Source organism: Natator depressus, chromosome 5 (assembly GCF_965152275.1).
Source record: "Natator depressus isolate rNatDep1 chromosome 5, rNatDep2.hap1, whole genome shotgun sequence".
In the NCBI taxonomy this organism is placed as follows: domain Eukaryota; kingdom Metazoa; phylum Chordata; order Testudines; family Cheloniidae; genus Natator; species Natator depressus.
This window is the reverse complement of record NC_134238.1, coordinates 68,032,122-68,047,099: the sequence shown is the minus strand read 5'-3', so window position 1 is coordinate 68,047,099 and position 14,978 is coordinate 68,032,122. Positions and strand designations below refer to the sequence as shown.

At 37.9% G+C, this 14,978-nt stretch overlaps 1 protein-coding gene across 4 annotated transcripts in view; it reads right to left on the bottom strand.

Moving 5' to 3' along the window:
• Positions 1-2,893: 2,893 nt before the first annotated feature.
• The window catches only part of FER (FER tyrosine kinase), a 412,213-nt gene continuing 400,128 nt past the window's right edge, over positions 2,894-14,978 (bottom strand). For 2 of the 4 annotated variants that reach the window (XM_074952926.1, XM_074952927.1), the window contains one exon: positions 2,961-13,848. In XM_074952926.1, the coding sequence (XP_074809027.1) occupies positions 13,706-13,848 (143 nt within the window). In that variant the 3' untranslated portion in view covers positions 2,961-13,705. Of the gene's footprint in view, positions 13,849-14,978 lie in introns of all 4 variants that reach the window. The other 2 variants (XM_074952928.1, XM_074952925.1) reach the window with 2 other exon arrangements.

Here is a 14,978-nt window from a genome sequence, read left to right as displayed (position 1 = left end):
TCGGGGCAGATATGGCCTTTGCTGACACAGTCTTCAGAACTCAGTAGTAGCCATGTTAGTCTGAATCAGCAAAAACAACAAGGAGTCCTTGTGGCACCTTAGAGACTACAAAAATTATTTGGGCATAAGCTTTCGTGGTCTAGAACCCACTTCATCAGATATATGGAGTGGAAAATACAGTAGCAGATATAAATACACAGCACATGAAAGGATGGGAGTTGCCTTACCAAGTGGGAGGTCAGTTTAATGAGACAATTCAATTAACAGTAGGACAAATCACTTTTGTAATGGTAACGAGAGTGGCCCATTTCAAACAATTGACAAGAAGGTGTGAGTAACCGTAGGGGGAACTTAGTATGGGGAAAATTAGGTTTAGGTTTTGTAATGACCCAACCACTCCCAGTCTTTATTCAGGCCTAATTTGATGGTGTCCACTTTGCAAATTAATTCCAGATCTGCAGTTTCACGTTGGAGTCTGTTTTTGAAGTTTTTTGTTGTTGAAGAATTGCTGCTTTTAGGTCTGTTGTTGAGTGACCATGGAGGTTGAAGTGTTCTGCTACTGGCTTTTGAATGTTATTATTCCTGATGTCAGATCCACCTCCTTAGCACCCGCCTCCATCTTGAGATACTATTTGGAAGTTTCCAGCAGTGGAGCACCCATAGGGACAATACCTCAAAGTAGAAGGTGAGATCACTTACCTGTACAGTAACGGGGCTTTGTTGTAAAAAGGAACTGGAGTGGCTGCAGATCTGCCCTTCCTATATACCCTTGCACTGGAGCATGAGGATCTGTAATGCGCAAGCATGTACCTGCGGGCACTGCTGACTTAAACTCTCTGATCAAAAGTGCAAGGCACACGCACACCCTATGATGGAAGGCCCATAGGGAGAAAACATCTCAAAGAACTCCACTTACCGTACAGGTAAATAATCTCTCCACCTTCAGCAGGAAGATACTATATAAAGAGAAAGATCTCGTATTGTAAGAAGATCGGTGTTGATTTTAGAGCAAATGAAATCAGTGGGCTCAGTGGAGGGATGACTAGGTCATGCTACAATGAATGGGGGAGGAAAGGTGGGCTGGTCAGCCATCTCAAGACTAGAGATGGGGAAGTAGGTTACCAAGCCACCTCTGAAGAGGAAATCCACTACCTGAGGGAGTAGAAGAATGTCTCATGCCTGCCTTCAAAGAGGACCTACTGAAGGCCAGTGGCTGGGAGGCCTTAAATAAACCTATCCAAGCTTTTACAACACCTTAGTTTGTGTTTGGTTACTATTTAGCTCTTATTTTAACTAACTAGTTCGCCCAGCCCTAATATTTTCCTTCTCAATCTTACCAATTTTTGTTCTGGAAAAATCCCTTGGGATTTTACATAATTAGCTAAACTGACAGTGGGCTTCATAGATAGTGAATAAGGTATATGACATAAGAAAGCAAATAAAGCTTCAACTGTAACAGGTATTTAAGGAGGTTTGCAAATCTACTGACAGGAATATGTAATGGAGAGAATTTCATAAATTAATAAACACCTTATTGCTCATAGATTTGAACCATGAATTAATTTAAATTAGTAAATTATTGTAAATTAGCACACACGTGCTAGCGGGGTGTGACAAAGGTGAAGTCTTAAGGTGTTCGTAAGCATCTCCAAATAAGTAATTAAAAAATAAGGCAAATAATACACTAGGTCACTGGAAATGTCCTAAAACTGAATACAGTTCAGAGATGTCTTTGTTTGCCTTTAGGATTATTTTTGCTGAGCGCAATCAGATGAGCCTTCACCTTAACTGGAGACTTTTTGGAAGTATAGCTTCAAATGCAGGTGGGGAGGATTTGAGCCTTCATTCTTTCAAGGTAAATATATTGAGTTCCATGCATTTTATTGTGTGTGTGCATGCACATGCATGTCAATCTTTTTGACAAATCCTTTAAAAAGAGAAACTCTCTGCTTTGAGTGGGCATTAAAGAGACCATATTTCTTCTGAAAATAGAGGACTGCTTTGGTGTCTGTGACTACGACGTGTGCGGCCCACACTTGTGCAGCGAAGTGGTGGCTTGTTGTCCTCTGGTCCAGAGATGATACACAGAAATCTATTTTGGGATAAAAAGCAATAGATATTTCATATAAAATATTTATTGTGACGAACAGTAAAGCTCATGTAAACACCCTCTATGCTGCACACTCTTGTGAAACATGATGCCATTGGTAGAGTTAAACTGGTGTAAGGTAAAAGTAACCAGATTAAATCACATCACAGAGGTGTCTGTGCCAAATACTCTGTGCAAATGACAAGAAAACCTTTTTTAGAAAGATTATTGATTTGCAGAATGGAGGGTAAACAGACATAGACAAAAGGTGAGGCTGTTCCCTACTATCAATTGAAAAAAGAAAACATGCTCAAGTTACCAGAGTTAATTGTTCTAGTTTCAAAGTCATTTTGATTTCTGCCATGGTTTTTATCCTTGTGCTCATTTTTGGCAGTATTATAATGAATGAGGAACTCATAATAATAAATATTGGCAAATGGCTGCCACATGCAAAAATATGACAACTGAACTCTAGCAGGTAACGTCTAAGGCAAGGCAGCAGGGATTGGCTCTATAAGCAGCAGTCCCAGAGACTGCACCCAGAACTCATATAAACTGAATTACCACAAAGTGGATATATATTATGCATTGTATTTGTATCATCTCTAGGACAGAGGTTACTATGGAGATAGCCCTTTGTTTTCAGTGTACAATATATTTATTTATAACAGGAAGGGAAGACATATAAACATTGATATTTAAATGAAGTCAAAACACAACCTGATACAAATATTTTACATTTATTGGAAGAATACAGTAGAAAGGGGGACTGCAGACTCAGTGGTAATTGGTCCATCAGAAGAGTCAAGAAGCTATTAAAACAAACCAAAACAGTCTGCAGTTTACAAGATCATTGAACGCCTATTTTGTAACAGACTAGGAAAAAATGTTAGCTTAAGTTCAAAAGTGTAACTTCTATCTATATAAAAATTGGCAAATAAATAAGAGTTAAAATTGCAGATCTGTGTTTAAATTTATAAAGGAGAGACAACTAAACTGTATTACACAGCTATCATTTTGAGACATGCTTAAAAACCAGATAAACCTACATAAGCCCCCCCCGCCCTGCTCTTTTTTTTTTTTTTTTACACATGTACTTTTGGGAAGAAGCGCCCATTTCCAGTGTTACGTGTTATCAATCCGTTTCACAAATATATTATTTTTAAACAACAATGAGCATAAAAGATGTTTTACCGGATATTAAATTTGCTGGTGCATTCATTGGCACAAAATGGAAAAAAAAATCTAAATACATTTAAAAATTGTAAACTACATCAGTGCCTTGCTACTCAAGGCTACAGGTGTCAAAAGTCTGCGATGGTATGTCTGACTCTTTCTACCCCCCAGTTTCACCATGCAGTTATACAAAAGAAAAATAAACACACGTACAATTGGAAAAACAGGGCCCCTACAACTGTCAGCTCAAGTATCCTTTCTGGAAACCCCTGGATTACACACGACTGTGCAATTGCTATAGGGATGGCAACTAAATGATACAAAATGTATGTTTTGGTTTTCAGTCCTTTTGCAGGATGTTTATAGAATAATTAGGTCAGATTAGCTCTTTGGACTGTTATTTTTTGGATCATGTCCTTTGTGGTAACACAATGCCCAAGCCTAGACCCTGAGTCCTCTCTTATTAGATTTTTCTGTTTTCTTAAGCTTTTAGGGAGCTAACATCTAATAATCAGATGGGGAAACTCCCTGTAGGAAATATGTTCATTAACAATTATTATGCTGACAGAACAATGGAAGTTTTAATTGGATGCATTTCATCTGGTTGGCACTCCTATGGAGGGATTAGTTCAATCTCTTGCACAGTGGATATGCAGGAAGCCTCATCTACACCTTCTCCCTTGTGCACCTGTATAGCATCCAAACAAAAGGCTGTCACCAGCACTCCCTGGGCACTGGGGTTGTCCACAGCTGCAAGCTGGCCTGGGTAAGGCATAAGGGGGCATGGCCAGGTTTCTACTACTTGTGCATCAGTTAGCAATTGGCAGCGGGTGCTGGGGGGGAGCACACACTGCACATTTTACTAATGCATGTAGGCAATGCTATAGAGAGTGCTCCCAGCAGAGTGCTCTGAGGCATCCCGGCTGCATCTGACTGTATAAGGCAGAATGCCAAAGAGCAGCTCTATTTGGCTGCTACAGTTCTACACACCCCTTCCCTAGTACTCCAGAGAGGAGCTGGGGCACAATTTTAACCCTTTTGTGGAGCACCATTAAAATAAATAACATTAGTGACTAAAAAAAAAGGGCATGTACCTGTTAGGGGGAAACTGTGTGCAAGAGACACTGATATACTTAAATATTTTTTTACCAACTCAGCTGTTATTGATTATGACACTACTGGTGTTTGATCCACCTGCTGAGGAAAATCTATAAAGCTTTATTCAACTGGTCACCTAAAAATCAGTCATTTAATCACATATTAAATGTCCTGCAAAAAACTATATATTTAGTGGACTAAAAAGCCGTGAGTTTTTAGTCTGCAAGTCTGACCTTGAGCAGTACAGTATCTGCAGAGCTAAAGGTTATGTGGTGTAAGCAAGGAAACCAGGCCTCTAAAAATAAAATGGATGACAATAAGAATGATGATGATTTAGGAATGCAGAATATGTTTGGCGTTCTAAAATGGGCTAAAAGGAGAACACGTTTCCTTATTGAGGTTCAGTGGAAACTGTGGCATCACAATACTCTCTTTATTCAGTTTGAACTGGTCTGTTGACTGCAACTGAAATAGGGTAATTCTCTCTGCGGGTGGACAGTGTTAATTACACATTGTTGATGTGTAAGATAAGGAATAGAATGCTGTGTGTTGCAAAGAAAATGTCAACAGCAGAATTTCACATACTGTAATATGAGAGAGGAATTTAAGTCAGCTTTCTTGAAGAAGTCTTTAGTTGGATGAAACAGTAATTCGAATGTGGACTAGGCAGTCACCTTTACCTTACAGTTACTTTGGGCTCTCATACCTACAGTAGTATTTTTGGGACTCTGGAAGTAGTAGATGTTGGGCCAAATGAAACCAGAGATGAAGCTGGAACTTTGTCTCTGAAGAGCAACTCGCAGCATAATGTGAAATGGAAGTATGTGAGGGATATGGAGGCATCTCATTTAGATGTCCGAGAAGGCCTGAAGAAGAAAATACTAAGGGCCACACTGTCCTCTCTCTCTCTCTCAAAAAAAAAAAAAAAAAAGTCTTGGAGTGAAATTTGGCTGGCTTCATAGATAGCAGGGCAACTCTGTTAAAGTCAATTGAATTGACTGCTCCTAGCATGAGAGCAGAATTTGTCCGCAGAGACTGATCTTTCTGAAAATCCAAACACAATAATTAGAGGTGTATTTTACTCTACATATCCCATAATTGTGGTTACATTCATTTTTTTTGTCGATGGTAATCTCTAGTTTTGTTCTTCTGCTTTATTTAATTGAATACATCTTTTTACCGGTATTCAGCAGAATGATTTTTTTCTTCTTCTTTATTTCTTGGTACATTTTAGCAAGACTGATCTGATACGTCCGTACTGGCTGTTCAATAAGTTAAATTTTAGTTGTGACATGGAGAATGCTCCCTCCGTAAACTAATACTCCAGGACTGACCTTTCTCTCTCTTGTTTGACATGCTGTTTTTCTTTTCACAAATCACCTTAGCTTGGATTGTTGATGGTTTTTGGTGCTTGTGTGTGCTTTTATGTCTACTCTTACTACACAGAGTCCAAGTTTGATGAAGTGGAGTGCTCTGCATGTTTACAACCAGTTCTAAAATTATAGCAGGACTGTAAACACAGCTATGGTGGTAATTTAGGATTATTCTTCTAGGTACCATTTTCTAGTGGCAGTTCATGCTTTGTGAAGTCATGCGACTTCATTGTCCTCCATGCTAGCCTGCAGGCGTTTTCAGAATGAGCGGTAGTCTCTTGAGTTCACAGTTGCATGTAAAACTGTCCCCTAAGGTTTGTGATCTAAAACAAACATTTGTTTGTAAGGTGATTGTTCCTAAAGATACACTGCGGCATTCGTTTTTTGAAAAACAAATGAACATAAGAATAAAGATGATCTAGTGCAGTTTTTTCACTTTTTACGTTTGTGGTTTCAGCCTAGTCGAATTTTTTGTCCATATTATTAAACCACTGCATAATTGAATGTGACTGGTAATCTCTGATCAGGAGAGAAAGTACAGTGATAGTAAGAGATCTGCAAGTCAAGAGTGAAGTACACTGATCGTGACGAGGGGAAGCATCAAAGCAGCTGCATGCCCTTTATGCCTGGCTTTAGCCATTGTGAATTAGTCCTTAGGAACTCTTTTAAAACCTTTTAAGGTAAGTGCTCTCCTGTTAGAAAGTTCAAAAGGTTCCGCCTTAGTGAAGTGATGATGCATGTGAAAGAAGAAGTCTTCAAACATGGCCAGTAGTAAGAAATCAAAACTGAGGCCCCAATCCTGAACTCTCTCGGCACAGAACTACACTATACTTCAGTGGGAGTTCCATGGAAGGAGGGATTTCAGAATGTTAGTAAGAGAATTGCTTTCTTTACCTATACATGCAATTTCCTCTTCTTAATAACCATTTTTAATGTAGGTTTTCAGATTACTGGGGAAATCATGTTTTTCGTTTTAAGCAATTATTTCCCTTGTTCAAGGTCAAACCAACAAATTTGCTTTTCTGGGGTCAAACCCACACGGAGGATTTAAAAAGTATGCTACCTTGAGTAAGACCTAAATTAAAGGTGAAATCTCTAACTTCCCCTTCCTCCCCAACTGCAATGCTGTAGTACCTAAGGATTGTATCCTATAGTCTCAATCATCTACTAGCCAGGAATCACATTTGTCACATCAAAGGAGAAACACATCTTACATAATAATTAATAATTGATGAAGTTTAGCAAAGTAGTTCAATGGGATCTAGCTCAGGATCCAGTGATTGCTGAGAGAGATTAAGGGGAGCAGAAATTAGTAGAATTTGAAGAGAATTGTTCTCTTTTTAATGAAAATGTAAAGAACATAAACTTTCTGGAAAAGCACACTGATCATCTGAAAACTCAGCTTCCCTTCCACGCCCCCTAAACGCTTGCTGAACGTTTTGCTACCATAAGTGAAGAGAGATTTTCAGATAACATGTACTGGAAAATTATTATGCCCACTTCTTTTGTTGTTGTTTTCTTACCATTCTCAGGCCAGGTCTACATTACACATACAGAGGTATAACTATGTTGCTCAGGGGTGCGAAAAATACACACCTGTGAGCAATGCAGTTATGCTGACCTAACCCCCGGTGCAGAGAGCGCTATGTTGAGAGGAGGAATTCTCCCATCGACATAGGTACCACCTGGATTAACTATGCTGAGAGGAGCAGCTCTCCTATTGGCATAATAGTGTCTTCACTGAAGACCTGCCCTCAGCCTCTTTCCCACACAACAGCAGCACTTTAGTCATTGTTGTTAGTACCTATTCTACTTTTCTTGTGCAATTCCTCTTACCCTCTGTCCATTTTTTTCCCCCTATTCTCCCCTCCATCTTTTTCCTTCTAAAGGAAATGTTGCTGGTTGCATACAGCAGAGCTATTGTCATACTTAACTGTTCGTAAGATACCCTGCCCAGACATACCACCGGCATGAGGGAGGGAGAATACTACTACTTTATCTGAGACTAGGGAGCTGTACTCTCTGCAGTTTTGCTGACTTTCTAAATCAGAAGGTAAGAATGTGAGAGAGCAAAGTACGATGCTGGGCCTCAGCCCAGTCAGGTTATATTTTAGGTTTTCAAAAAACAGGAACCGACAGCCCCAAAGGGAAACAAGTTCAGATCAGGGAAGGGACAGACCACACATCATGAAAGTAACACTGACAAAATCTGAAGACAAAAATCAGCACCTTTATTTTCCAGAAAATGCTGTACTATGTGAAGGATAAATAAGGTGTTTGGCAACAAGTCACTTTTTAACACATTGCAAGGCCAATCATGAAATGCTCCACATGGTGCTTGGGTGATAAACACAATGAATTGAAGCTGGCATTTAAATCTGCTTTTGGTTTTCATGTCTGAGCATGTGGTATGGTTTTACCTGAAGTACTGTCCTGCTTTCTCATCAAAGCTGACAAATTGTTTGCTTTAGGACTGCACTAAATTGCTACAGTGAAAGTTCAGCTAGCAAGCACTACACCCCATCAGCTTCAGAAAGGAAAGATATTGGCAAGTGAGTGGTAGAAGAAAGGATTTCAGCAAACTTAACAGGAAGAGGGACTTGCGATTTTAATCGGCTTTCCTTTTTAGCTGTTTCAGTGCCTCGAGTGTCAGAAATAGACATTATACTGGGATATTCTAACTACTGGCTCAAAAGCCTTATGATGTGTCCTCTGAGTTGTAAATAGTCCTTAATTAAATGATTATTTGTCCTCTCCTTGGGAAACCTGGGCAATTTTCTTATCAGCAAACATGTTTTAACCTGTATTTTTCATCCCTATAGTTTAAGTGAAGCAAAACATTGAGAAATGATGTCATCGTATCCTTATTAGGCAACCAGCAGCCAGTCAGTAATGTCTTTCTATAGGAGACAAATCTCTAATCTTCCTGCCCTGACACAAAGAAGTGACTGGGTCTGAAAGACAACACTGTCCATCCCAGCCTCACTTGGGTTAAGGTTTATATGAGGACAATAGAAAAAGAGATCTTAGGATATAAACATTCTGCGAGAACATCCTTTCCTTTAATAGAAACTATGTTTGGGACATTTTTCTTGAAACCTTTCTTGTACTTTCTTTCTACAGGGTTATTCTGTTTCCAAGGACCTTGAATTTAGTACAAGGACCTTAACCAGGCAAGCATGTAAGTGTCTTCCCCTCCTGCAGTAGTGTGTGTCAGGACTGTCTGAATATGAAGAGGGAAGGTGTCCTGCCAGTCGGGGTGGGGTGGACACAATCTGCACCCTGTACGCCCCCAGAGCAATTCTGGCTCAGTCAGTCAGAATGTTTCCAAGGATTGCCACTACAGCCTGAGTTCTCTGTACCCCACCACAGTGCATACTGATAATCATAAAATGGTGTTAACCAAGTCTAATAAAACAACTCAAGTACTTTAGGAAAGTAAGTAACTGGAAAAGGTGACCTCTTTCAATAGCAAACTTTCATGCTTACCTAAACAGGTAATGACACTAACAAACAAATGCATTTTCCAGTGCTAATGAATAAGGTTATTCTTATGGAAAGAGGATCCTTCCTCTTTAATTCATCTCTCTCTCTCTCTCTCTCTTCTTGTTCCTTTACGTTGTATGCCATTACTGTCTGTGACATCCAGCCATTCTAACAAGCACCAGCTATAATGTCAAATTAAGATCTCTTAAAACCACAGAGCTAATTTACATGATCTCTTATTTACACGTGCCTTTCTCCTGAAATATTTCCAAGGTACTGCTAGCGTAGACCTCGGTGTTGTCCAGCGCTAGGCCAGAAGTTACGATGGTAAGAATGCTGGCAGCCAGCCTACATTTGTACTCCCACAATTGCTACCACTGGTGGAACTGCATTGGTAGGAAACCGCTAAGAAAAAAAGGCCAGTATAGACAAGAGTAAAGCATCACATGAATGAGGAGAAAGAGAAAGCAGAGACCAGCCTAAACTTCAGATCTGAACAACTCCAAGCTTTAGATCCAGCTAGAAATGTTGTGGCTGAGGCTCTTTTCTCTAACTCTGAGGGGGGGAAAACACCTGCTTGCTCATATTTTTGATTTACAGTAGTAGTAAAAATGCCATAAATAATGTGTATGACTTTCCACTGATGTGTACCTGCAGCATTTGAATAAGTCAAAGTTCAGCATAAACAAACATGGGTAGGTGAAAAACCAAGGGGAAAACAGTGAGGAAACCTCATGTTTCCTTAAATTGCTCAGGAAATTTGTAAATGGCACTGTACTTCCTGACACAGACAGCATATAAAGTGGTGGTAAGCCATCAAAAGCAACACTACAAAATAGATGCAGATTTTGTGACAGATACAAAATGCACATCAAGATCTGAAACAAAAATGCAAAATGATTGCAGTTGCTAAAAGCTGTTGTTTACTTTTTCATTTGAGATTAAAAATCAAATAATTTTGTGAAATGCAGACTGAAGAAAAAGATTACACAGCTGCTGAGGACACAGGTCTCTGTCTTGTTTTCAAACATGTTGTTTCTCAATATTGCACTTTCTATAAAGCCATGAACTCCATACATTTGGGAATCTTAATAACCAGGATGATGATTTCAAAACTAAACACTGAGGTTAGTTTTAAATGCTCAGTTTCAGTTGTTTACAACTGAAACTGTAAACTCATTATTGGCTTTCATTGGGCTTTAAAATAATCTCAAAATTATAAATGACAGTAGCACTTTTAATTTCTTTATAATGCCTTGAAAAGGAGGAAAATAATTGGTAACAACTAGAGAAATCACTCTCCATCTCCTATAATATACTTAGAGGTTTTGATTTTTAGGGTACTATTGTTACATGAATTTTAAGACAGGAGTATTTCCTGGATATATAATCAGCTGAACGTTTCCAAAGCCTATTAGAACCCCATAAAATGGAAAAGTGCAGATGTCAAAGCCTATTAAATATACTGAATTTCCAAAAGAGAACACTTCATTTTGCTGTATCTTAAACAAAATGTACAAAACACTGTAGAAAAACATTAAATAGCCAATATCTGCTTAATTCATTAACAATGCTAAGATTTTAATCCTCTGTTCATTTAAAACACATCAAGACTACAGAGAGCGCTGCAGCTTTGGTTCTTGAATGCTATACCTGCTTTTCCATTCATTAAATTACAGGCTTTTTTTTTTGTACATTTTTGTAGTCTCCCCTGCCATAAGCTTGCAAAGTTAAGAAAAGTATTTATAGACATGTATCTGATATTGACTTAACTTCCTAAAGTACATAATTCCATGTGACAGATGGGACAAATAAATTATGCAAACTGTTGTCTTGTCTCGCATTAGTTCAGTTGTGTTTGTGGCATAAGTTTTTGTGAAAAACACATATGCCTATATTAAATGTATTCTATACCAATGAACTCATCCTGACAGTCTCCCAAAGGGTTATTAATCATGAATTGAATTCCTGTCTGCTTTAGGACAAAGAACACAACATACTTTAGGTGCTGCAGGTGTTCCATGCTTTGAAAAGCCTTTTCAATTTAAACAGAAGTATGATATGAATTGCAAAATGTTAACTGCTCAGATAAGTGAAAAATGAATACAGTTGATGTCCTTTTACCTCTGTACATAAGAATCAGAATTGTGTGTCCTGTTTATCAAATTAAGACAAAAAGAACTGTTCTATTTTCTTGTTGAAAGGTAGGATATATGCATCCTTTGGAATAGTATAGTCTTTCATTCCCTTAAAAAAAAGTGTGTTAATCTAAATAAAAGTGAATACATTCTTGTCCTTACTTTTAGACATTAGCGAGTGCATAGATGAGGACCTGGGTGATTTATTGATTTGGGACCTGGATTCTTCCCAGAGTTATCGTTGCATATTTCTGGCATTTTCATGCACTTTTATTCACACAAGCACGCCAGCTCATAAAGGCACGCTGTTTATGTAACATTTAGTATCAATGTTAACTGACTAAACGACGTTTCTTACTGGTTTTGAGACAGTATCTTTGGACCAAGTGTGAGCATAGTGATAATTAAATGTACGCAGTATTTACATAAAGAAATAATAATGATAAAGGGATGACACTAATTTTTCCTTTTATTTTCAGTTTCTACTCCATTTTCCCAGTGTGTTTGTTTCCTTTGCCCCAGAACAAACCCAGATTGCTAACAAGTCCACCTACAATGAAAAAAGTGTACTCTAGCACGCCGCTTCACTGTTCGTTTGGATGCTAAATTTAATGTTATAGATACTGGTCGAAACACTCATAGCCTACAAATACTTTAGTCACACATATCCCTTTCAATACTACCATAAATATACTTTAAAAAGCAGAAATTGCATTCTGGACAATAGAAAAGTCACCACAATAGAAATAAAATATAATGCAACCACAAATGAAAGTTTTTTCTTTCATTCCTCTGGCAGTTAATTCCTTGTTAACACACCTTGATAATGATTAGAAATAGGCCTACATCAAAACCATAGGTCTCTCAGATCATAACTTTGTTTCTAAAGTCACAGGTCTCTATGGTAGTTGGGAATCCTTATCAAGGCCTTTTGTAGAGATAGGTCCAAGCCACAAACTATTTGCGTCCCCACCTCCGGACTGATTAGCTTTTATTCTTCTTATAAGAATACTATTTTTATACCAATCTTTTCCTCCTTGACAGTGTGAGTATGCAAACCTACTTCTGAAACTGAGAACAAATCTGGATGCAACTAAAGACAGTTCTGTAGATTAATATTTCTACTCTATGCCTTGTTCAGCCTTTCAGAGATTTGAAACAGGTAGCATTTCTTTCTCCAATGGAGACGTAGCCTTTTTCTTTGGACAATACGCATAGAACGTGGTTTTAAACATGTCCTTTTGGTGACTCCAACTGCATGCAGAAAAGGCATATCAATTATTTGAAATGTGAAAAAAAAATATTCAGAAAGGTATCAGAGAACCTCCAAAAGCCAATTTGGCAGTTCACTTTCTTTTACTCATCTAAAATCAGTGCTACCAGTTACCTTCATTACATGCTACTCTCGTTCTCAAACGTGCTTCCTGCTGGCTGCTTTTCTACAAGTGTGCATTCAAAACCAACAGTTTTCTTCTTCTACTTGTACTTTGAAAGGCAGATGATTTGGAGTATTTCCCGACAGACAGGTATCACACAAGACTGGACGTTGGCCTTTTAGAAAAAACCTAGCCCATCAAAGGAGATTTGTGCATAAAGATTCCTGATAAACTACTAAATTTTTCACAGGAAAAAAGCAGCAAGTAATGTCCAAAGTTGAACATATTTACTATGATGGAAGCAACTGTAAGAAATCTAAGGACGTGTTTGTAAATGATGTGAATATTATTCTACAAAAAAATTATGGATTTCTTTGTTTAAAAAGAATACATGCACATCCAGAATCTTAACTGATGTTCTTTCTTAAAGCAATATATCATTTAAAATATCAGTTGCAGAAATGATTTAAAAAATATAAAGTTCCTAATTGAAATACTATTCAAAAATTGTGGTCCTCAGATTTAAGGTCTTCAGAAACATGGCATAGCCACCATTTTTAGTGCCACTGGTGTTTGATATCTGCAACTGGGATAGCAAATTAAGAATGCAGCATAAAGTAGAAAACCTTTGGGAAATGTCACGAGCAGTTTATCACTGTAAAATAGATAGGAGTCACAGTCCCTTAAATCTATAGTGTGTGATGTTCTATTTACATGTATCCTAAATGACAGTGTTAACGTGACTAGATATATAACATTTGGCAGAATCGTTTCTTTTTAATGTATGCTTAGACATTTTCCAAGATGGTGTGCGCGTAGACACACACATATAAAAAAGAGTTAATTTTTAAAAAGTAACCCTAGAAGAATATTGCAGATAATGTGGTATAAACGCACAGTGTTTGAGGGAAAAATATTACTTTGTTGAAAAACAGAGTCCTGTAGGTTGAGTTTGGCACTACTTTATCACTATGTCACTTTCTTTTTGACGGAAGATAGTTCTTTCTGAATCTCGCTGAATTTTGGTCTGTTTTCTGGTTTGTAGTCCCAGCACCTCTGCATTATTTTATATATTTCCTCTGGGCACTTTTGAGGTGCTGACATTCGATATCCTGACATGCAAAGATAAAAAGGGAAAAAGTTTAGTATGCAAAAGTAAAATAAATTGAACAAATGTTTAAAAAATAAAAAATAAGGACTTATAATTAAAAATGAATGAGCAAAGTTCCCTGAGGTTACTACATCCAAAATTTTAAAAGGTCAGATTTACGCATCTCCTAGGTATAAATTAGATGATTTTCACATTTATGCTAAGGTGCTTGACTAGCAAACTAAACACTGCTCAGATTGGGAAAGGTAAATTGTCAGTATGCTCCTCCTGCCTCTTAGGGCTGCAATCTGCCTAAAAATTCACTCTCCCCATCCTAGGAAAATGACTGGCCCCTCTTCTTCCTGTCAAGTCCAACCTTTATGTCATGAAAATCCAAAAAAATAATAATCAAATAAATAAATACAGGAATACTAACAAATTAAAACACACTTACCTTAAGGTTGTGTGTGAATTTCTCTGCTGCCCCTTTTCCCCTTGTTTCTTTATTCCTTCCATCTCCCATTTTTTCCATTTTGATTTCCCTTGCCTCTTCTTTTTATATTAAAGAAATAAGCCCCCTTTTCACGGTCTCTTTTGTCCCTCCTTACTCTAATCCCTTGTCCATGTCTCCTCCTCAATTCCATTGTCTGCCCGCTTTTCTGCTCTTCCACTTGGCAAATTTCTTTTCTTTCCTCCCTGCTTCCATATTGTGACCAAATAAATGAAGTCTCTGGCTTCTTGGCGTGCAGTCAGCAAAGCAAGTCAACAACTGCTCATGCACTAGACACAAAAGAGCAACCCTGGTTCTGGCCTTGTTAACACACACTAGATAAAATAATACATTTTACAAATTTAAAACAACATAAAATCCATGTTATGTATATGACTCCTATGGCTGTCTATATAGGTTGTGGGCACAGATTGGGGGAAGGACAGTGTGATGGAGACATCACTATGGAAGATGAACAAGGAATGCACTCAGATACCAAATATCTTAATCAGCATTATCTACTTTTGAATACTTTGTGAAAGAAAAGCTGGGGTTCACTAGTTAAACCAATTCAAATGGAGCTGTTCACTATTTTTGTTCTTAAACTTTGCTCCAAAGGCAAAAGCTTTAACAAAAGAAACTGCAGACAAATAGTGTTTTCG